Raw genomic sequence first — 23358 nt, forward strand, 5'->3', positions numbered from 1 at the left:
TGGGGGGGTTGTTTAGTCCTCTCATTATGAATAACAAGTCATGTGAATTTCAAATATTTGCTCTTGATTAGCCAAAGTTAGGGGAAGAGTGTCATGTGAAGACAATGAACAGCAGGGGGCGGTGTTTATTTGTTCTTGAGTGCAAACAACGAAGAAGACAATTTTTTGAAGAAGAAGAAGGCAAAAAAAAAGCATCCCAAACACCACCATGGCTACAACTGACAGCGGCGTGAAACCTCTTCAAAATGCCATGAAAATGGCAAAAACAGCCATTCAACTGGACGGAGACAACAAACATAAGGTAGATCAGCAGGAACGTGATGTTGAGCTTTTTGTTTCCACCGGACAGAAAAGAGTAGAAATGTAAACAGACCAAAGGGACGGAGGCTAAAATTGAGCTGAAATTTCCGTAAACCCAGTAAACCTGCTTGGAGCCTGCTGCTCATAATTATTCCATCTGCTTACGTTTTTTTTTTAAATTATTTTATATGTATTCTGAATCAACGAGACTGGTTTGGTTAATTAAGTTTTAATACTGGTATACATTTCTATAAACAACAAATACTGATTGGACTTCACTAGTTAGTGCAGTAAAACACTTTTATAACGATATTATTGTTAACACCAGTAGTATTGTCTATACCTGCGGGATATCTCAGCTCTATTTTATTTGAATTATTTATGTTTGAAAGAAAAATCGAACATCTGTTAGCACATAAGTGTTAATTAGCTTCAATTATTCATTTTAGACTTATTGGCTTTTTTAAAAATCTTACTAGCTATCTGTCGTGATCTATCACTGGTGAGCTTTTACTGAGATTTTCAGACAACATGAAACTTCTTCCAGTGTGGACAACAACAACAATAATTATAATAATGAGGCAGTTAAACTGCTGCAGGTCAGCTAATAGCGTCTGAAATCATCTAACTAGTTTGCACGGAGAACTAAAATGACTAAAAATGTAGAAAATAAGGTGGATTCACATATTTTTTGGCTCACATAGCTTCATAAATGTAAATATACCAGTGCTTTATTTTATTTTACAAGACAAGCCAGAAGAGTCAGCTGGATCAAATTGCAGACAATGATGTGAAAGCAATTTAAAATATGTAATAAATCTCAAAACACCATTTTAGACTGTATTCAGAGTGAGAAGAAGATGCATGTCTGTAATTCACGTCACCATAATCCAGCTTCAGTAATAATTAATATTGTTGACCCTAGTTATTTACCTGATGATGATCTCTCTGCAGGAAGCTTACTTTGAATACCTGCGGACCATCAACTACATTTCACAAGCACTTCTGGAGGAAGAAGCGCACCAAAGTAAGATGTGTGTTTTGTTGCATATTGAATGTAATGCATGAACATTAAGTTAGACATTGATTAAGAAAAAGCTCAAGCACGGGAGTATGGAGTACCAGGCCCTCTGATACGGGCTGTCAGGTTTCTGTGTGACCGGTGTCAGAGCTTGGCCCTCGTTGCCGGCAGTAAGTCGAGCTCATTTCTGGTCAGAGTTGGACAGGCCGCCCTTTATCACCAATTCTGTTCTTAACTTTTATGGACGGGATTTCCAGGCACAGCCAAAGTGTTGAGGGGATCAATCAATCAATTTATTAAATACACAAAATGGTCCATAGCAGATAATAAAACACATAACTAAGTATTCAAGGATTCATTTTCGTGGCCCGAGGATCAGGTCTCTGCTTTTTGCAGATGATGTGGTCCTGTTGGCTTCATCAGAACGGGATCTCTAGCTTTCGCTGGAGCGGTTCGCGGCCGAGTGTGAAGCAGCTGGGATGAGATCGATAGGCGGATTGGTGCTGCGTCTGCAGCGATGCAGGCGTTGTACCGGTCTGTCGTGGTGAAGAGAGAGCTGAGTCAGAAGGCAAAGCTCTCGATTTACGGGTCGATCTACGTTCCTACCCTCACCTATGGTCACGAGCTTTGGGTAGTGACCGAAAGAACGAGATCGCGGATACAAGCGGCTGAAATGAGTTTTCTCCACAGGGTGTCTGGGCTCTCCCTCAGAGATAGGGCGAGAAGCTCGGTCATCCGGGAGGGGCTCGGAGTAGACCCACTCCACGCCAAGAGGAGCCAGTTGAGGTGGCTCGAGCATCTGGTCAGGATACCTTCTGGAGGCCTCCCTGGTGAGGTTTTCCAGGCATGTCCAACTGGGAGGAGACCCAAGGGTAGACCCAGGACACGCGGGAGGGACTATGTCTCTCGGCTGGCCAGGGAACGCCTTGGGATTCCCCCGGAAGAGCTGGCCCAAGTAGCTGAGGAGAGGAAGTCTGGGTCTCTCGGCTTAGGCTGCTGCCCCTGTGACCCGACCCTGGATAGGTCGCTGAAAATGGATGGATGGAATAAGAAAACGCTCAAGATACCATACAATGGCCATTATATAGTAAACCTGAATTAAAGGAATCAGCCAAGGTGCTTGTTTTTAAAAATAAAAATCTTTTCATTTTCTTTTTGTCCTGCCTTAGAGGAGATGGAGCTGGTAGTGGTGGAAGTAGAGAGGATGCTGAGACTGGCTGAGCAGTGTCTGGAACGAGCCAAGTCTTCCATAGAAAAGCGTTCTGACCCTCCTGACCCCCCCGCCTCCACTCCTTCTTGTTCAGCTGGTCTATCCCAGAACTGTCACACTGCTGGCGTCCCTACAGCAAACACCAGTGAGTACAATCACTGCTAGCTTTAACCTGGCTTCTGGACGAATTCACCCTGTGATGTTGTTTTTGAATCTCACTTCAGCTGTCACAGACTCTCCTTGTATTGATGCACAACACAAAGCAGACAGTTTGCCAAAAGGCGCCCATCACCAGGTTTTGCCAGAGGCCGATGGAGAACTCTCCCCTTTTCTGCCTCCCGAAGTCTTCCAGAGGTTTCAGACAGTGGCTTCACAGGACGAATGCAAAAAGTGAGAGGTGGTATTTGTTAGCGAGAGCTGATACATGATTGATGTTGCCTCATGTGACTTTCAAAGTACAGATAAGCACAGATATACTGACACCTGTAATCGTGCTGTTTCCATTAGGGAGCAACACTCTGGGCCGAACCACCAAACAGATACGTCTATCAGTCCTTTCATTCTCTGTGCTTGCGTAATCTTGTTCAGAGTCCCTTTCTCCAGCAGTCAGATAAAAATGTGAACTCTTATATTTGCAGGACAAGCAGATGAAATGAGAATCTTAGAGATGGTTTGAGAAGTTCAGGCGTCCAGCGGGAGCATCTGCTCCTCTTTACCAAACGTAGAATGTAGAGTTGCATTATGAAAACACGCGTGTGAAATATGTAGAAAAAGACTTGGTTTATGTGGCTTTGATGCGCCCTTCATGTCGTGCTTTGGTGTGTTTGTTGCAGGGGGCTGACCCCGCTAGAGGAAGCATCACGTATGAACCAGAAGTTAAAGGCTAATTATGAAGCTCGAGTTGCAAGACTCGCACCTGGTCAGGCCTACCAGAAGACGTCTTTAGTAAGTGCTTGTGAAGGAAATAGTTTTATTGTGGTAACAACACGATGTGATAAATAATTAGTCGGACGGCCCTCTGACGAACTCTTCTCACTCGGGTTATAGTTTCACCTGTTGGACTGCTGTGTGAAATTATAAACCTAAAACAACAAGGCTAGGTGATCTCTCGCTCTGTTTGATACAGTTTTGTGTTTCTTGAGCAGATAGTTTGGTTCATCTTTAGTGCAGCCTTCGTGTGTTTTCAACATGCACAGTTACAGAGAGCTCGACTCTGCATGTGGCTGCTGCATGACCTGCACATTAACGCTGGGGACACACCGGCCGCGGAAGCGCCGCGAAGCGCCGAGAAGCGAATCGCTCACGAAATTCGGCCGCTGATCGCCGCTCCTCAGTTCAGATCAGACGCGCCCCAGTCGAGGCGCGCCTCGGCTCAGCTGTAGTTTTTCTTTTAAACACTTGGTGTCCTCCATTTCCTCTCTGCCTTTCCTCTGCTCTTTTCCTCTACGTTTGAGTGTTTGTGCGCGCGCGCGCGTACGTGTGTGTGAAATAATATTATAAATAAATATTTTCCTTGAACGTGGAAACACCTTTGTGTGTGTGTGTGTGTGTGTGTGTGTGTGTGTGTGTGTGTGTGAGAGAGAGAATCTATGTTTCTGCCAGTTGAATCTCTTGGAACCCGCTCCAATTCTGCAGCTGCATCCTAGCAGTTTCTTCCGACATGGGTACGTAAATAATCGTGTTTTTCGGGGGTCGTACAGCTCCTTGTGTTTCTCAACTTCCATAATTAATTTAAAGTCATCCATCTTAACTGCTTGCCTCAGACTTTCAGCCTCTCTGTCCTGTTTGCTCCGTGAAAAGACACCCAAAACCACTCCCCCCTTCACGCGGTCACACACGCACACAAGTTCGCTGTGTGTATGTGTGTGTGTTCGTGTGGTTTTTCTGCAGTGTCTGATTACGAACACATTTGATTGCGTAATTTTATTTTGAAATGCTTTATTTTGTTAACGTTACCGGCCTGCCTCTTATGTCTAGGTTTGACTTCCTGCCAGAATTGACGCGATTCACCAGCGGCTCGCGAAAAAAATAGAGCCGACGCCGAAATGATCGCTGCACGGCGCGAGCTGGAGCGCCGGCGCAAGGCGATTCGCGGCGCTTCGGCGGCCCATGTGGCCTATAGAATAGCTTAACAAGGGCGCCGAATGAAGGCGGTCCCATTTTCGCGGCGCTTCCGCGGCCGGTGTGTCCCCGGCGTAAATGCCTTTCAGAGTGAGAAGTTTAAATCCTCCAAACTCCAAGGTCACTCACTGCATCATAGACCCAGCAGCAGCAACAAAGGGATGGAAACTCTTGAACTTTGACGAAACCAATGATCATAAAGTGTTGTTCATCACAATCAGACTGGGACGAAACTGTGTCAGTAAACCTTTATGTCACAGATGCCTTCTAAAACTTTGCTGTGTAAATTGCGAGCCTTTTGTTGTCTAGTCTTTTAGGTAGCCTTGACTTCACTGAGCCCTGAGACATTTATCCAAGGCATTTATCACACATTGGGATAATTAAATCTTTTAGATTACTTCTTTTAAACATTTTGGTTTAAGGAAAAGTGGTGAAGAGAGAGCTGAGCTGGAAGCAAAGCTCTCGATTTACCGTTCAACCTACGTTCCAACCCTCATCTATGGTCGCAAGCTTTGAGTAAGGACTGAAGATTACAGAAACAAGCAGCCAAAACGAGTTATTTTGTCTGCAGGGTGTCTGGGCATTCCCTTAGAGACAGGGTTAGAAGCTCAGTCATCCGGAAGGGGCCTGGAGTAGATCCGCTGCTCCTCCACATCCAGAGAAGCCAGTTGACTTGGGCATCTGGTTAGGATGCCTCCTTGACGCCGCCCTGGTGAGGTTTTTCAGACACATCCAACGGGGAGGAGACCTAAAGGAAGACCCAGGACACACAGGAAGGGACTATGTTTCTCGACTGGCCAGGGAACACCTTGGGATTCCCCTGGAGGAGCTGGCTTAAGTGGCTGGGGAGAGGGAAGTCTGGGGCTTTCTGCTTAGACTGCTGTCCCTGCGACCCAACCCCGGATAATGGATGGATGGAAGTAAAGTTTTTAATCACAGTTCACTACCAGAGTACCCATAGCCTTACAGTGTGCACATGCAAACTCTGATTGGTATAATGACACTAGTATGTTTAAAAATAAATCTAATCAATTTAAGCATATAACTGTAGTTCTCTAATATTTATCAAACAGAGTAAAATGCATAAAAGCTTTAAATAAAATAATGTGAAACGGGTTGAAGGAGATAATCGACTTCCGGTGCATTTATTTTGAAATCCTTTGTGTTTTCCGGTTTGGCGCGAGCTCCGTCAGTGACCAGGTGGAGGTGGGCGTGTACCGGAGAGGGTTGCTTTATTTAACGCTAGCTCGAGTCGAGGTTTCGGCGTTTTTGTCTTCATCGTTCATTTCTTGGAAGAAAATTTATCCTTCGTTAAAACAATAAAAATGGTGAGTTAAAAGTTTACTTTTGTCCTCAACGCGACATTTGTGCTCAAAGAACCATTTTCTAAAAACGGGGTTTCAACTTTAGATACGGAAACTTCTTCGGACGCAGGTGGAGCTCCGTCCTTGTTGGAGAAAGCTAAAGACGTTTGTAAAGGTAAAGCCGTGCTAGCTAATTACCAGCAGTTCTGCTGCACCAGAGCGCGCGCGTGAGCCGGAGCCGACTAGTCTACACCGGTTCGACACGAAGAAGCGACGCTTAAATGACTTCCATGACTAAATAATTGTATTGAAAAATATTTTCTCATATTGCATCATTTTAAAAATACTGATCCCAGATAAACACTTTTCATCACAATTTTTACTTTTCCCACTTTTACGATATTTTAAAATCATTAATGTTTTTTATATTATTTAAAACGTTTTCTTGTGAAGCGCCTCATGATTTTTATCTTGACAGGTGCTATATAAATGATCATTTAAAACGCATCATTTAAGGAAAGATCTATGTTCTGCATGTCTATGTTCAGTGTTTATTGATGCACCTTTGGAGAAGAAGAGCTACTTGATGAACGATAATTTCACAGAATTGGGTTTTGCGTTTATTTCAACTTTGACTAGAAATGGCGTACACACTTTTTGTATCCAAATGACTGGAAATAAAAAAAAAATCTAACTCGTGGGAAGTGCTTTTATAAATAAACAGGTGGTCATGATGTCTGGAAACAGCTTTTGATGATGCTGTGCGAGCTGCTAGTACACTGTCTAGTTGTTTGTTGTAATAATTAGCGCTAGTTTGCCTCTCACCTTTAGGATAGAAATGTGCTGGACTTCCTGTAGTTTCACACTTTTACAAGTTTTATGTATCATTTATCCTCATTATGTGTCTTCCCCTCATCTGCCTCGAAAACATGACTTGAAGTATTGTGATTCCCTCTAGGGATGCACCGATGCCGATACCGGTATCGGTGCAGATACCGATACGATACCAGTATCGGTAAAAGTCAACCGATACCAATGCAGCTTCTTGAAAATGGCTTCACTGTAACTTGTCATTTCTGTTCACCTAATATTTTAGTTTTGTGATGATTTTTATTCATATATTTTACTTTTTTTCTACCTCAGTCTTTTCCTGTTGAAAGCAGAGAAGAAAATAAAATCTGTATTCCAAATCATTGCATTTTTTGTGTGGTAGAAGTATCTGTATCGGTAATCGGTATCGGCGAGTATTCAGACCCAAGTATCGGTATCGTATCGGTTTGGAAAAAAGTGGTATCGTTGGTATCGTTGCATCCCTAATTCCCTCCATCCAGTATGTTTTGAACAAGATGTTTTAATAGACACAATAAAATTGTTAGCGAGACACTTCTGAGCTCACACAGAAGCTAAAAAACCACTAACAACTACACTTGGCCTACTCTAAGAAAGGTGTTTGTCCGCACATCGGGTTTCATGCATTTGTTCTGTAAACTGGCGCTGAAAATGCAAAGGCGACATTAATTCCACGTTTTGAAAGCCGGCACGGACGACGACGGGCTCTCCCTTTTTGGATTTCTTTTCGACTCATAAATGTTGATGGAAGCGTTTTCAGAACTTTGTTTTTCTCTGTAATTTTCTCCGTGTTTTGTGAGGCGTGTGTGTTTTAGAATTTTTCAGCAAAGCGTTTTTAAATTTTCTAGCCTTGTTTTATCCATCTTTAAATTTAAATAAAAAAAAATCTGAAATCTTGGATGTTGTCATTTTTAAAGAATTTATGACCATTTGTAATTTCCTTGACTGCATATGTTTAAAGTGTCTTTTTATTTATTTTTGTCCTTTTATTGTTCGATGCAGACGCTCTCTCTCCAGCGGCAGATGATGGAGAATCTCATCATAGCCAAAGCCAGGCAGGATGCTGTATCCTTTAGCAGTTCTTGTTGTTGTTTAAGGTCTCGATCCTTCCTAATAGGAAATTCATACATATAAATGTCATTTTGGACGTTTTTGTCTGACGCGTTTAATTACACATTTATTCAGCCTTTGTGGAGAAACGTGTTTGGAAATGGATGCATTTACCAGGAACAATTAAGATGAAAACGCCTGTATTTTATTAGAAGCATTCAACGCGCATCATGTGATGTTCAGATAGTCTCACAGTAAAGGACAAGTTGCTTGCAAAACGGGTTTAATAAGAAATATTTATCAGGGAGGGAAAATGACTTTAACTGTAGTTAAAGGAGATGTTGGTCATTCGTAGCATCATGTCTGATGTTAAGAGGAACCGCCTCAGATTTATTGTCACGGTCTCTGAGCCATTCCTAAACAACGCGTTTGCTAGTTTCACCACTTTTAATGGGATATGGAGGTTGGGTGATAATGGCAGGTTTAACTACCAGAATGTTTGATTGAGCAGGGTTTGTCAATTCAGCTGTTTTGGTTCTTGCTTCTCTTTATCGGTGTTAAAGTTCATTATGGCTTGCTGCTTTTATAATGTCTTATGTTTTATTCCTGCTGGTAGTGGAGTTTGTGGAATGCAGGTATTAAAACCTTAATATGTGTAAATGTATTTCTCTGTCAGATGTGTCTGATACCCGGGGACTAAATCCAGCGTAGCTCACTCACTTCCCACCAGAAGCAGAACTAAGAAAAACCAAAGGGGGGAAAAAAAAGTCACCTTCTACTAAATCATTGGACCGCCTTTAACTTTGATTACGACACACACTCACTGCGGCGTTGTTTCGATAAGCTTCGCCAGATTTATCTCCATCCAGTGTTGCATTAATGTCTCACTGAGCTCTAGCGTTGATGATGGTGGAGTCTGACCGCTGCACAAAGCCTTCTCCAGCACATCCCAGAGGCTCTCGGTGGGGTTAAGGTCTGGACTCTGGTGTGAAAATGATGTCTCATGCTCCCTGAACCACTCTCTCACTATTTGATCTCGATGAATCCTGGCATTGTCATCTTGGAATATGTCCGTGTCATCAGGGAAGATGGACTAACCTGGTCACTCAGAAATGAGCAGCAACCCGCTGCACCAGTTGGGGTTAAATAACTTGTTGCAGCAGCTGAAAGACATTCATTCATGCAGTAATTATCCAATGGGGGCTCCTACCTATTTGCTTGGTTAAATCCTGGTGGTGACTTATTTTTTGGGCCAGACAGTACATATGCTGCCTATTTCAATCAAAAGTGTTAATATTGCATTTTCATATATAGCCAATATTTGTTGGGGTCGTCTGTTTGTGATGTTTGAATTTTTCCTTAATGTTGACACCAGCTGCAAAGGAAGATGGAGGAGAGAAGGCTACGGCTACAGGAGGAAGCCAACAGGTATACATGATTTATGTTGGGTTTTTTTTTTTACAGTGTATACTTAAGTTTTGAATCTTCTACTGACCGGTTGGGATTGTTGGTCCTTTTTGTGTCTGATGAGGTAGTGATAAAGCTTTTCTGGTTTTTTTTTATGCTGAATGATCTGATTGAACATCAGTTATCAGTTGCTGTGCCTTAATTTCATTGTCTCCTGGACCTTGCAGCACTATCGTTATCATGCAAAAAGAAAAGAAAAAACTCATCAGTCTGGGTTGTTATCTGAAGTCTCGGAGCACTCCAGAGGAATTTTTTGGTTTTGTAAACCACTCTGTGCCGTTAGGCTTGCCATTTCACCCAGAAAGAAAGCCAAAGGTCCGTCAGCATGATCTGTGAAAGCTTTTTCACATGATCGGAATTCTATAGAAATAACCGAAATGTAATCCGATTGATAGTGATGGTTCTGATAATGTGAATAACTAAATCTTGTTATATTTTTCCTTTTATTTTTTTAGTTTTATTAATAAATGATCTAGTTTAAGTGTGGAATGGAGCGGAATCGCTTCATAACCTTGTGTGTTTGTTATTATTATTATTAGGAGATTTGCCGCATCTGGAGCAATGACTGCAGAAGAACGAGAGCAGCGACGTCTTTACGCTAACGTGTTGGAATATGAGCAGGATCATGTAAGCATTGAGTGTTGCTAAACCCATTTTATTATGTCCCAGTTAAAACAAATCAAATGTGGAATTCATTCATTCATGTGTGTGTGGTTGAATCACTGATTCGTCTGATTTCTCTAACTGTGTTTGTACAGGTTGTCATTTGTATGCTTTTCTTTTAGGATTGGCCCAAACAGTGGAAAGCCAACATGAAGAAGAATCCTGACATCACTTTAGTATCCGATTTGGTCTCCTACCTGCTCAGGTAATCGACTGCAACATGAAGGTTTAGTCTAACGTTTATGTGCTTGATCCAAACTGGTTAAAACTCCGTGAGGAGGAGAAAATGGAAATAGTCGAGTCAGTCTTTAGGGTTCGTTGTGTGTGTTTAAGTTTGGGATTGGAATAGAAAAAGTCAGGGTGTTGGACTTTGTGTTGTGCGTTCAAGCACAATAATCTTGATTTTTCTTTGAGCAGCATGTCGGTGTTTGCTTTGGAAAAGGTCTAACTTTGTGTTCAGCAGATTCTGTGTACTCTGCTCTGCCGTTCCACAAACTCTTCTTAACTTACAGGCATATTCAGGCCAAAATGAAGTGTGCTTTTGAGTGAAAGTTATAAAGATTTGCTATTGCGCCCGTTGTGGGTGGTTTCCTGAGCAGCGTTGGTTTAGAGAAACTGTTTGGACCTCAGTGAACCAATGAGCTAACTGCTAATAGGAGCGCTGCCGCATCCTAAACAGCCAGCCTTTCAGGAAGCTAACGACGACGAGGGAGATGGGAATTATTTACAACTTTAGCACAGAAGAGCTCTTTAAAACTACCAAAACGTTCCCTTTAGCCCCACTGCTGTTACACGACTAACAGGCCAGCAGAACAAAAGTTTCTGAGTAGCATCTTCTATAACAAACCGTTGAGCTCTAACTTTAAATCTTATTGCATTTCATTTTTCTATAGTTTTGTCAAGTTTAGCCAAATAAAAATGTTGTGACTAAATTAGGACAAATTATTGAATTTTTTACAACCACTTTTATTTAATTTAATGATTTATTGATCTAAGCTGCATGATGGTGCAGATGGTTGCTCTGTTGCCTCACATTGAGACCGTTGCAGGTTTGAATCCTGCCTGCAGCCTTTCTGCATAGTTGGCATGTTTTTCTTATGCATGCTTGGGTTTACTAATAATAATAGCAGCACACTAGATTTGTATAGCGCTTTTCTAGAAACTCAGAGTTTTTCCATTATTCATGCACTCGCACGTTCACAAACTGCTTTCTCTGGGTACTCTGATTTCCTCCTGCAGCCCTAAAACCTGTCGGGTTGATTGGAGACTCTAAATTGTCCAAAGGTGTGAGTGTGTGAATGTTGGTGTGTCCCCAGCCCAGGGGCAGGCAACCCTGGTACTAGAGAGCTGCAGTCCTGCATGTTTTCCAGCCATGCATGGATTTGCAGCTTCTAATCGGCTGAACACACCTGATCCAGGTAACAACAGCACAACAACAAAGATGGTTGGAAAGCAAGCAGGACTGCGGCCCTCTAGGACCAGGGTTACCTACCCCTGTCCCAGCCTGTCTCCCGGTGATCGTTGGACATATGGGCCATTCCCATCTGTACCGGGTCGGCCCGGGCCGGGTAGCCCCAGTCGGCCCCAGCCTGCCCCGGTTGATTCCACACATCCTTGCCTTAAGCCCATGTGGGCTGATTCTACCCACCAATCAGAGGCTTGCTCTAATGGAAGGTGTGAATTTGCTGTCAGCAGTGGGTGTGTTGGCCCTGGTCGGCCTGAAGCAGACCCCCTCCAGAAGAGGGCTGAGAATGAGCCTTGGTTGGCCCGGACAAATACCAGGCCACCCAGATATGTAACAACCTACGCTACCCGGCCCGGGCTGACCCGGTACAGATGTTAATGGCCCAATAGACTCCACCTCCCTGTGACCCTACTGAGAAATAAGTGGTTCCGATGATAGTCGGATGTTTTTAGGCTTTTATGCGATTACAGTAAGGAATAAAAGCACAGAAGAGCTAAACTAAAATGGATCTCGTCTGTTGGTCACTCAACGCGGTTGATAAAAAATTTTCAACGATGAGAACGGGAGAAGAGGCTCCCGGATGCCCCACCGGGACAGACCCAGTTGGACATGTCATGGACTCCTGGAAACAGTGGAACTTGGATTTAATCTCAGCTGTCTGTGGCGGACTCCGAAGACGTGTGGATATTCGTGGTGCTGGTGTCAGGTTTTCTGCTCATTGGCCATGGAGGCTACCTGGCTTACCGGAAAATTAACAAGCTGTCGAGGAATATTGGTGCACTCCCGGAGCTCAGAGATGGTTTGCACCGCGCTGTGAATTCACACTCGCATAATTGTTGAGATGAATCGTAAGCTTGGGACTTTGGCCGAGATTCATTCTTTGGCACAAAAGATGGATGCCATCAAGGAGAGAGTGGACGAATCAGCACGGATTGGGATAGACTAATGTCCATTATTGGGATTTTGAGAGGTTGAGGACCAACAAACTGTAAGACGGAGAGGAAATTATCTCTGTCTGGCCCCAAAACAATTTCTAATCTGAATCTGGCGCCCTTGAGCCTGCAAAGCTCCAACGAAAACTCCCCCCTCAGAAGATATGTGGAATGTGCCGTTGCTATGGCAACTCAACTCTGTCTCCTTTCCCAGCCTGGGCGGGACTGCGGGAAGGCCGCCGAAGCGTTCCAGGGTCACTGCAACCCTCCAACCCTAAATGCTCCTCCCCCTATCCACACTGAGGTGACATGCGCTGCTTCGTGGCTGCAGGAACTGAAGTGGGGATAGTCCCAACCCACCACCCCACCTAGTGGACACTTATGTTGTCTGAAGACTGTTGCATTTTTGTTGAGGTGTTTATTTTTGCAGGGCAAAGCTGCCCTCCCGCTGGAGGGTAACTCTGAAGTACCTTTTTTTCCCTCCACCTGAACCAATCCTCATGTAACCCTCTTATCTTTATTAAGGTAGCGCGACTCGGGTTGCGAATGACCACAGTCACCAATTCTTGTCATGTGTCTTGCCCATGTATGTCTGATCTCTGAATTGTGTGTACTGAAACTCTAATTTCCCTCTGGGATTAATAAAGTATCTTTGAAATGAATTTAATAGAAAAGTAGATTTTTGTAAGGAGAACACTATCTCACCTAACTAAACAGTCAAGTATTTTTTTATGTGCGTCAGATTTGAACATTTGCATTTTAACTAGATGCAGGATATTAAGTTAAAAGTAATATTTTCTGTGTCCTCAGCCAGTCTGACCACCCTGTGATGAAGCTGCTGAAGAAACAGCAGTACACCATTTACAACAAGCTGTATCCCATCGTTAGTAAAGGCCTCCCTCAGAGTCCCGCCTTTCCCCCGGGACCCTTTCGCAGCATTCACAGCCTTCTTCATCCAGGTATAAACCAGAGCCAGATCTTTGTGAGGTTGGGCTGGAGGGGAGAAACCAGAACATATTTAATCATAAGTATATTTTGTCCCGTTTGTGTGAAAAGCTTAGCTTGGTTCTGTGGTTCTGGAATGCTGAGACGAATAATAGAGTCTGTTTGTGTGAACGTGCTTTGGTTCAGAGAGCAACAGGAAGTCGATCAGGATTACCAGCAGTGGTCTCGGTGGACAGAGCTTCAGCACGGACTCCTCGCTCTCACCTTTACACTCTCATGATCTCAACACCAACTTTGATGATGAGGATGTGGAAACAGACGAGCCTCTCACGCAGGAGACGCTGGACCGAGAGAACTCTTTTGAAGACTTGGAGCAGTTCCTGTCCCAGTTGGACTGGACTCCGTCCTGCAGCAGCACGGATGACACAGCCTTGGACTTGGAGATGGCCTGTGATCCATCCGTGGAGCTGGACGAGAGCCACATAGAGGAGCTGGAGATGAGGGCACTTAAACAACATTTGAAAGCTATTGTCAAGGACATTCATATAGCGATTGGTGAGCAGAGTGATTTCCAGAATGAGTTGTTGCTTGCACCAGTTTGTGCTCGCTCAGTGTTGTTAACTCGTAGTGCTTTTATGTTTCAGATCAACTCCTCTCGCTTTGTTTGCTGTCCTTCGAGTGTCTGAACACGGCCAGGTTTAAAGACTTGTGTCTAGCAAGCATAGAAGAGGCCTTCTTCACACCCTTGTGGAGCGCCCTGGTGGCTCTTTTTAGGTAATGCACCCGTAGCTTTTGACTGGACTAAACACACACATGTTGAATTGCTTCTGTGTGTGAAATGTGTTATATTAATAAAGCTGCACTATGTCCTCTTAATTTTATTTAATCAGACGAGGAAATGTATATTTGAGCATAATCGTGTTACACCGGTTAGGGTTCTCTTACAGCAGCTCTCGTCACCAAGTTAAGCACAACTTTTTTTTCCTGGTGATTCTCAGTCGTGGTTTTCTTTGGCAGGAGGGTGAACACGGAGAGGGAGCAGGCGTTTGAGAGAAACATGAAGTTGCTTTGCGACGCTTCTCCAGGAGATGTCGGTGTTCCCCTGAAACTGTTTCCACAAGATCCCGGTGCGCTCCAGGGTTCCTACCCTTATGAGTCTGCTGTTCAGGAACTTGGGCTTCTGTTTAAAGACTGCTGTCCACAGAGGAAGCTGGAATGTATAGGTTAGTGGAAAAGCCTCGGACGTTTTCTCCTGTCATACAAAAACTTAGTCTCTTGAGGCAGAATACAGGTCCTTCTCAAAAAGATAGCATATTATAAAGTTCATTAATGTCTGTAATGTACTGATAAACATCAGACTTTTATATATATTAGATTCATTACACACAACTGAAGTAGTTCAAGCCTTTTATTGTTTCTAATATTGATGATTTTGGCGTACAGCTCATGAAAACCCAAAATTCCTATCTCAAAAAATTAGCATATCATGAAAAGGTTCTCTAAACGAGCTATTAACCTAATCATCTGAATCAACTAATTAACTCTAAACACCTGCAAAAGATTCCTGAGGCTTTTAAAAACTCCCAGCCTGGTTCATTACTCAAAACCGCAATCATGGGTACGACTGCCGACCTGACTGCTGTCCAGAAGGCCATCATTGACACCCTCAAGCAAGAGGGTAAGACACAGAAAGACATTCCTGAAGGAATAGGCTGTTCCCAGAGTGCTGTATCAAGGCACCTCAGTGGGAAGTCTGTGGGAAGGAAAAAGTGTGGCAGACAACGCTGCACAACCAGAAGAGGTGACCGGACCCTGAGGAAGATTGTGGAGAAGGACCGATTCCAGACCTTGGGGGACCTGCGGAAGCAGTGGACTGAGTCTGGAGCAGAAACATCCAGAGCCACCGTGTGCAGGAAAAGGGCTACAGGTGCCGCATTCCCCAGGTCAAGCCACTTTTGAACCAGAAACAGCGGCAGAAGCGCCTGACCTGGGCTACAGAGAAGCAGCACTGGGCTGTTGCTCAGTGGTCCAAAGTACTTTTTTCAGATGAAAGCAAATTTTGCACGTCATTCGGAAATCAAGGTGCCAGAGTCTGGAGGAAGACTGGGCAGAGGGAAATGCCAACATGCCTGAAGCCCAGTGTCAAGTACCCACAGTCAGTGATGGTCTGGGGCGCCATGTCAGCTGCTGGTGTTGGTCCACTGTGTTTTATCAAGGGCAGGGTCAATGCAGCTAGCTATCAGGAGATGTTGGAGCACTTCATGCTTCCATCTGCTGAAAAGCTTTATGGAGATGAAGATTTCAGTTTTCAGCACGACCTGGCACCTGCTCACAGTGCCAAAACCACTGGTAAATGGTTTACTGACCATGGTATTACTGTGCTCAACTGGCCTGCCAACTCTCCTGACCTGAACCCGTAGAAAACCTGTGGGATATTGTGAAGAGAAAGTTGAGAGATGCCAGACCCAACACTCTGGATGAGCTTAAGGCCGCTATCGAAGCATCCTGGGCCTCCAGAACACCTCAGCAGTGCCACAGGCTGGTTGCCTCCATGCCACGCCGCACTGAAGCAGTCATTTCTGCTAAAGGATTCCCGACCAAGTACTGAGTGCACAACTGAACATAATTATCTGAAGGTTGACTTTATTTATTGTATTAAAACACTTTTCTTTTATTGGTTGGATGAAATATGCTAATTTATTGAGATAGGAATTTTGGGTTTTCATGAGCTGTACGCCACAATCCTCAATATTAGAAACAATAAAAGGCTTGAACTACTTCAGTTGTGTGTAATGAATCTAATATATATGAAAGTCTAATGTTTATCAGTACATTACAGACAATAATGAACTTTATCACAATATGCTAATTATTTGAGAAGGACCTGTAGAAACCTGCTGGTAGAGTGCTTCTGACTCTTCAGCTACACCGACGCGTTTACCAAATTCCACGTTAGAGCTGAACGGTTGAAATAAACTTTGGATTGTTATTTTTCTGGTTTGTTGTTATTTCAATTTGATTCATGATTTAATTCAAATCGAGCTTCAGCACAATGTTCACAATGTACAGTAACATTTACCACCATGACAGAAAGATGACATCATATCAGGCCATTCAAATAAATAAATAAATCCTGGGGATTTCACCTAGATGTGTGAAATAGTTGACAACAGATCCTGGGTCAGTCAGGAACGCTGCAATGAAACCCACCTTAGGCGATCACATGACTGCGTTGTCTGAAATTGCACTTTTAATAAGAAAACGATCATTCAGCCTTATTCAAATAAACTTTGTGCTCAAATATCAATCTTTAGTTGTGAAAGTGTCTGCTCCCTACACTCATAGCTCATGCTAGAGCTGTTTCTGGAGTGTCTCTATAAAGAAAATAGTTTAATTTCTGCTTGATTCTCTGCAGCTGCAGAGCTACCCGAGTACCCATACCATACCATCTTTATTTATAAAGCACATTTAAAAACAGCATGGCAGCCGGCCAAAGTGCTGTACAGAATAAAAAGTAAAAACACAATATAAAACAATACACAGTCAACAATAAAATGCACAACAAGGCAGATAATTACAGTCAATAAAAAGACACATAATAAAATAATAAAAGTCAGGGATTTAAAAATGCCTGGTCGTAAAAGTGAGCCTTCAGCAGCGATTTGAACCGGAGGAGGGATGGTGCCAGCCTCACCGAAAGAGGAAGTGCATTCCATAGTGTCGGAGCAGCGTAGACAAAAGCCCGCTGCCCCCGCGTTTTGTATTTCATTAATGGAACACGAAGCAGCAGGCAATCAGCAGACCTCAACGCCCGGTTTGGCACATACCTAGTGACAAGATCCGACAGGTAATCCGGTGCCAGGCCGTTCAGGGCCTTAAAAACAAAAGTCAGGATTTTAAACTTGACCCTAAAGTTTACGGGTAGCCAGTGGAGCCGCGCCAGTACAGGTGTGATATGCTCTCTCCTAGGAGTGTTTGTTAAAAACCTGGCTGCCGCGTTCTGTACGACTTGAAGTCTGTTAAGAGCGGAGGCAGGTAAACCAATTAAAATGGAATTTGCATAATCCAGTCGAGATGATAAAAGCATGGATTACGGATTCCAGGTGTGCTCGTTTCAGTACCCGGTACAGAGTTGAGTCTTCCTTTTGTAGAAACCAAATCCTTATTATTATTAATGCTGTTTTTAACATTAGTCTGCATCTTTAAAATTATTGACTGCACCTAAATCTTGCTGTTCACACAGACTCAAGCTCTCATTTCTGCTTTTTTGTTTTGTTTATTTCAGTTCGAACGTTGCGTCTGATCTGCGCCTGCGCCGAGGACTACAGGTGTCTTCAAGAGGTCGATTCTTCACCTAAAACGGCGGCCATGTGAGTGAATATTCAGCTGCATTAAGTGACAAATCATTAAGACCTCACAGAAATATGTGAAGGCCGTTACTGAGTGAAGGAAAACATCTAGAACGGTGAAAGATTTGGGATGTTTATTGGTTTTTTTATTCCTTTAGTCCCCCAACATTAGACCTCTTTAAACATCATAATTATCCATTTCCTCGCCTAACTCGCGCATTTCATTAGGAGGGAACGACCGTCTCAAAGTCCGCTGAAGTTACAAAACATCGTTTAAGCTCCCTTTGCCTGGTAGCTGCTCTGTCAGGTCTCATCAGGCCTCACTCGGGCTTGGCACAGCAGGGGATGCCGAAGGTCTGTTGCCCCCACCCACCCCCGCAGAGCTCTGTACTGGTCGGGCCTTAAAGTGGGTCGTCCTGTCTGAGCTCGGAACAAACAAACAGTTTCCACGAGGAAAATAACAAATGGGTGTTTGTTGAATTTACCACGACTCCCCGGCTCAGAAAACGCTGCAGTGGGTTGTTTGTGCTTTTTTGATCCTCGGGTCTCGACGCGGTTTTATTTGAAACGCTGAATCAGACGAATCACTCGGATCTCTACCCTGATTCTGCGTAAGCCGTTGTTGCTGCTGCTCTACGAGCAAAGGATGAAATAATTAGCATCACTCTTTTAAAACAAAATGATCAGAATAGAAACCCCGAGCCTGGTTTAGCAGTTGCATGAACCTTTTTCTAACCTCTTGTGTGAGGTTCTGATCGGTTCTGATCCAGCCAAAAACAAAAAGCCTTTTCTTTAGAATGCATTTAAAATCTATCACTTTTGTTGTTGAGCCGGTGTTTTTGTGTGTTTAAAACGGTGACCGAGGCGATGTCTGCTGCTCCATATCTGTCTCTTTGCGTTGGCGTCTGTGTGAAGTGATCAGAGACGGCAGACTAGAGGACTTGGCCGGGAACTTGGGCGCAGCGCTTAAACATTTCTATCTGGGAAAAGAGTTTTGTTTCATGTTGACAAAGTCGGACGTCAGCAAAGCACAAAAATCTAAACCATTCGTTTGTTTGGCGGAAAATGTTTCATAAGCCAAATATTTTATTTTACAAGAAAATGAAATCGGTTGCAAGCTTTCATTGAAATACATGACAAGTTTCCTTAAATAATAAACTAGATTGTATTTTATTCTGAGGTCAATGATGAGAATAAATCAGACCTTTTTGCCTTTTATTGGTTAGTTTCTGTTCCAGGTCAGTTCAGGCACATGTGGCTGTTTTCCTGAGTCTGTTTGAATGCAGGATTCCTTTCTCCGTCGCCGTGACTCACGAGTCTTTTTTTAATGAGGGGCCAGACTTGGGATCTGGAACTGGATTTACCTAAAGGTGTGGCACACTGAAAACTCATTTTTAATGATCATTTCTTATTATAATGGATAACTCTGAATGTTTCATGCTATCGGAACATGAAAATAGTCTCCTACACCTATCTCCTGCAGTAGTGAAACTCTAGGATTAGAAAATCCTGACAGATCTACATCACGCTGTCACTTAACTCGTTCACTGCCAATGATGACAAAAGTCGTCATTTGCACGTCGGACGAGCCCCCGCGCCGAGAGAACAAACATCTCCGCTCTAAAGCCGATCTTCATCCGCACACGTCACGTGATCAGGAAGCAGAACATCCATGTGTTAGGAGATCGTTTTGGGCCGCTGCTGTAAAAAAAGTGAGGCATGAACCGGAAAAGCTTCTGCCGATCACAATTCAACAACAGATTACGAAAGAACGGATAACGCTCGAAACGCGCGGATTCTTCCTGATGTAAGAGGTGAGCCTCCGCTTTGTTTTGGTTGTTTTGGCGTCGACATCATCCTAGCGCGCAACGTTCTGTGACTCTTAAAAAAAACAGTAAAAACGGTGAGAAACGCTGGCAGCGAATGAGTTAATATTCATGGACTCACCCATCTTGACTCACAAAGGGGAAGCTGTTGGTTTAGCGTCCAGGAAACGGCAGAGAACGTCCCCGCTAGTAGAAGCTAACTGTTAGCATTAGCAACTTCACCACACAGCAGAACTCCTCCAGGCTTGTGTTACTGGTGTAGATGAAACATCAACGTAAATGGAGTCAGTGGTAGAGTCGTGTTGCTGTTACCCAATCAGAGGAGAGATGTCCAAATATCAGGACATAAGCATAAACCTGACGTTCAGCTGTGATGTGGCTCACTACTAGTTCCTGGAAGTGGTGCACCGGTATACATTCCCCCGAGAACGACTTACTAGAGTCCTACTAGAGACCACTGCAAATGAGTGAACCACTCCTTTAACGTGTTCTGCTGACAGAAACGACATCTACAGTAACGTTTATGCATGGAAATTAATTACTCGTCTGTTTATTTTCCTCTCTTCCAGTATTTAGTTTTTTGTGCTTAAACTCACTAAACTCAGCTGGATTTTACTCTTAGTTTTTCAAAAAATATAAAATCTTTGTTCTTCCCACTTTTCTGTTGTATCGCCCAACATGTTGTCTTTTTAAAAGTCTAAGTACTCTCCACGTTTTCCTGTTAAAGCTCAGAACCAAAACTCATCTGAAATCAGCGTTTGTGCGTGCGCTGTGTCCTTGGAGTGCAGAGACGCACGGCTGTCGTGTGAAGGGATGAATGTTTGTTTAAAAAAGCAAACTCTACAGAAAATAATTCAGGGTTCTGATTGTGCAACTGTGTGCTCCAGCTCTTAGTGGTTACATGAGATTGTCCACACCTTCCAGAAGCTACGGGAGGAAGAGTATCCAGTTGCATGCAGCCGGGTCAGTGGAAGGCCTTCAACCGGCCTTCTCACGCAACCTAGCAAGTCAGCGGTTAGCCCTGCGTGTGAGTCCTGATAAACAAACGGTCACTGTCTACACACAAAGAAAGCGCTATCAGACGGTCATCTCCCAGACTCCGGTTTGTCCTCCCAGCAGATCTCTGGGAGAGAAAATAGCTTCATCATTTCCAGGCTTCAGCACGCACCCACCCGCCATTAGGCGTTTGTTTTCATTCAGTCCTCATGGGAACACTTGCTGAAGAACTCTGTAAAAGTCACTGGTGTTTTCTGCTCTGGCCTTTGTTTGTTTACTTCTGCTTGGTCTGATTCCCCCGCCTCCTTTAGTGGTGCAGACGACCTGCTGCCCATCCTCTCCTTCGTGGCTCTGCGGTGTCAGCGACCACAGTTGGTGTCCGAGTGTTGCGCTTTGGAGGAGTTCATTCATGAGGGGTGAGTCGTTGTCATGGAAACTGATCGTTTTCGGAGGGTTGAGTCAGTTACAGACGCAGGAAATAAGTTTCTAATAAACTCAGATTTCACTAAAGCCGGCGCTACACCCGGTCAGATTGTGATGAACACATTTCTCATGTAACTGAATGGCAACAGTTACAGAAATGTGCCCAAAACCCCGTCCTCCCATCATCTGTACAAGACACCGATGCAGTTCTGAATGAAAATAAATGTCATTTTGCAGTCAAAGCTAAAGGTGGCCCAATAAAAGATTAGGGTGTCATTCGGGGGAACCCATCAACTCCCAGGAAAGTCATAACAAAGAGCCAAAGTCTTACATTAGAGCGTAGGCTTGAGTGAGCAAGGTGGCACCGACTAATATAAAGTCACCATCTCTAACCGGTGAGAATGGCGTTTCGTTGGCGGCCGCCTCCGTGTCATTGCGTGCGAGATTCCGCCGCAGCCGTTAAAAACCTCAGGCTTTAAAAGGCAGCTGGTTAGATTAGACGTTGCCAAAGAATGTCCGGATGTTTGAGATTTGGTTTTTCTTCCCTGTAAAACATGCAAATAAAGTTCAGTTTAGTGGGCTGGGGGTGTTTCAGTGAAAGGGAGGGAACCACAAAGCTATGAGGAGGAAGCTGTCGTTCAACTCTTGCGGGTTGCTAAATCACTGAGACGGCTCTCAGCACCCGCCAGCAGGGATGTAAAACTTTAGGAAGTATGTTTGTAGGCGATGCATCAAAAACGCCTCGTTCCAATCCCCCTTTGATGTTTTTTTGTGGGTAATGATCTCTGTTGTCACAAATCTAAATGCTGCATTAGCGATATTTCGGTCAGCTTTCCGCTCACAGCTGAGTGAATCCCCTGGTTTCCTTGTGTTTACCCACGCACCGCGGCATCTTGGCTGCAGCCTGTCTCATTACTCCGAGGTCGGCCTGAGTTGACTTGCTTTCCTCCTCTCCCACTCGTCTCTGGAAAAATCTCTGACTCATCGTTTTCTCTGTTCATGCATCAGTCCTCAGGTCGTCCGTTTCCCCACCCATGCTGTTTGTGTACAGAAGGTCTTAAAAGCACGGCAGAGATCTTATTTGCTCTTTTTCTAACCACTTGGAAACTTCTGCGTTTTGTGACGAACTTACTCTAAATTCTCTGTTTCAGCTACCTGATAGGAGAGGAAGGCTACTGCCTCACGTCCTTGCAGAGCGCCTTGGCCTACGTCGAGTCGCTGCACACCGGAGCTCACCTTCCTGTGAGCAAGCACATTTGAAAAAGGTAAAGTCTGCGAATGAGAAGGACTAGAACACCAACCTAAGGTTGACGCGGGGGTCGTGTTCGTTTGGGCTCGATAGACCAACTGGATTTTTCTACACGTTTTTTTTTTTACTTGACACACGTGATACCCCCGTGAGTAAATAAACTGTGCTGTCTTTTATTCTTTTGGACTTAAATGCGAAGCAGCCAGGCAGCGGGAGCGGCAGTGTGGGTGGGGAGGATCCTGAGAGATTTGCTGCTCCCAAGCAAAGAATGTGATGCAAACTCCTTGCTGGAGTTCTTTTTAAAACACACAGCAGTTTCGTTTACCTGTTTTCCCGCTACGTTTCGTTTGCGGCTGCAAACTTCCTCAGGCTGACGCTGAGCTGAGCCTGAGGAAGTTTGCAGCCGCAAACGAAACGTAGCGGGAAAACAGGTAAACAAAACAACTACAACATGGAATTAGAGATACGACACATCAAGAACACACCTAAGATGTGATGCAAACATTTAGTTTCGTAGCTCAAATAAAACTAGAAACCGAATCTCATCAGACGTCTTGTCTGGTCCTGCTAAGATAACGTATTGATGCATGTCTGCACCGCACAGATTTTCCCCGATTTACCAATCGCTCCTGCACATTCTGAACATATTTGGTCCCTGCAGGCTACGCTTGCAGCTGTGTCAGCATCACGCACTAATGGAGGGGAGATGGAGGGATGGATGGAGTGGAGTTGACTGAGACCGATGCAAAAACGAGCGTGCCAAGAGTAATGTTTCCACACTGCGATTCGGCTAGATGGGGATTCGAGACGGTAGAGGTTATAAAATGTGACATCCTCAAGTGGCGTCCCCGAAAACCTCCAGTGACACAATTATACCACAGCGGCCAAACATTCGGCCTCACAGACCGCTGCGTATCGCACGGGGACCGTTTTCATCCCGCAGAAGTTTGTAGAACAAACTCGTGAACCCAGACATCTATCAGCATCTTATGGGTTTAAATGCACTGGTTGTTAAACATTTCTGCTTTATTTCAGACTGCTGCTCATCCTCCAGGTCCTCCATCCCTCACCCTCACCTGGTCCGCAGAGGAGCAGCAGCAGCTGATCCAGCAGCTCCTAGCAAGTCGACGCGTGTTCTGCACCCAACAAAGGCTTCAAGTGCAAAAGTAAAACACTGCGTGGAGCTGA

The 23358-nt window shown here is 44.2% G+C and overlaps 1 protein-coding gene across 2 annotated transcripts; it reads left to right on the top strand.

Annotated features, from left to right (window-relative positions):
• Window positions 1–149: 149 nt before the first annotated feature.
• vps9d1 (VPS9 domain containing 1) lies at window positions 150–23358 on the top strand. 2 transcript variants are annotated; one of them, XM_015965360.3, is made up of 17 exons: window positions 150–301; window positions 1255–1327; window positions 2491–2676; window positions 2756–2921; window positions 3365–3476; window positions 7808–7870; window positions 9231–9283; window positions 9862–9949; window positions 10108–10190; window positions 13193–13341; window positions 13514–13882; window positions 13972–14101; window positions 14345–14550; window positions 17613–17697; window positions 20810–20914; window positions 22073–22186; window positions 23206–23358. In XM_015965360.3, the coding sequence occupies exons 1-16, from the start codon at window positions 209–211 to the stop codon at window positions 22179–22181; spliced, it is 2070 nt and encodes a 689-aa protein (XP_015820846.3). In that variant the 5' UTR covers window positions 150–208; the 3' UTR covers window positions 22182–22186; window positions 23206–23358. The 2 variants fall into 2 exon arrangements, with proteins under 2 accessions (XP_015820846.3, XP_054589439.2); XM_054733464.2 differs by lacking the exon at window positions 150–301 and having other exon boundaries at window positions 1272–1327; window positions 2493–2676.

Source organism: Nothobranchius furzeri, chromosome 4 (genome assembly GCF_043380555.1).
Source record: "Nothobranchius furzeri strain GRZ-AD chromosome 4, NfurGRZ-RIMD1, whole genome shotgun sequence".
Classification (NCBI taxonomy): Eukaryota; Metazoa; Chordata; class Actinopteri; order Cyprinodontiformes; family Nothobranchiidae; genus Nothobranchius; species Nothobranchius furzeri.

Bases quoted from the DNA above. Each gene is read 5' to 3' on its own strand.
- vps9d1 (XM_015965360.3), top strand. From the start codon at position 209: ATGGCTACAACTGACAGCGGCGTGAAACCTCTTCAAAATGCCATGAAA. The intron at 1,328-2,490 runs GTAAGATGTGTG...GTCCTGCCTTAG, and splicing joins GGAGGAAGAAGCGCACCAAA to AGGAGATGGAGCTGGTAGTG. The intron at 17,698-20,809 runs GTGAGTGAATAT...CGCCTCCTTTAG, and splicing joins TCACCTAAAACGGCGGCCAT to TGGTGCAGACGACCTGCTGC.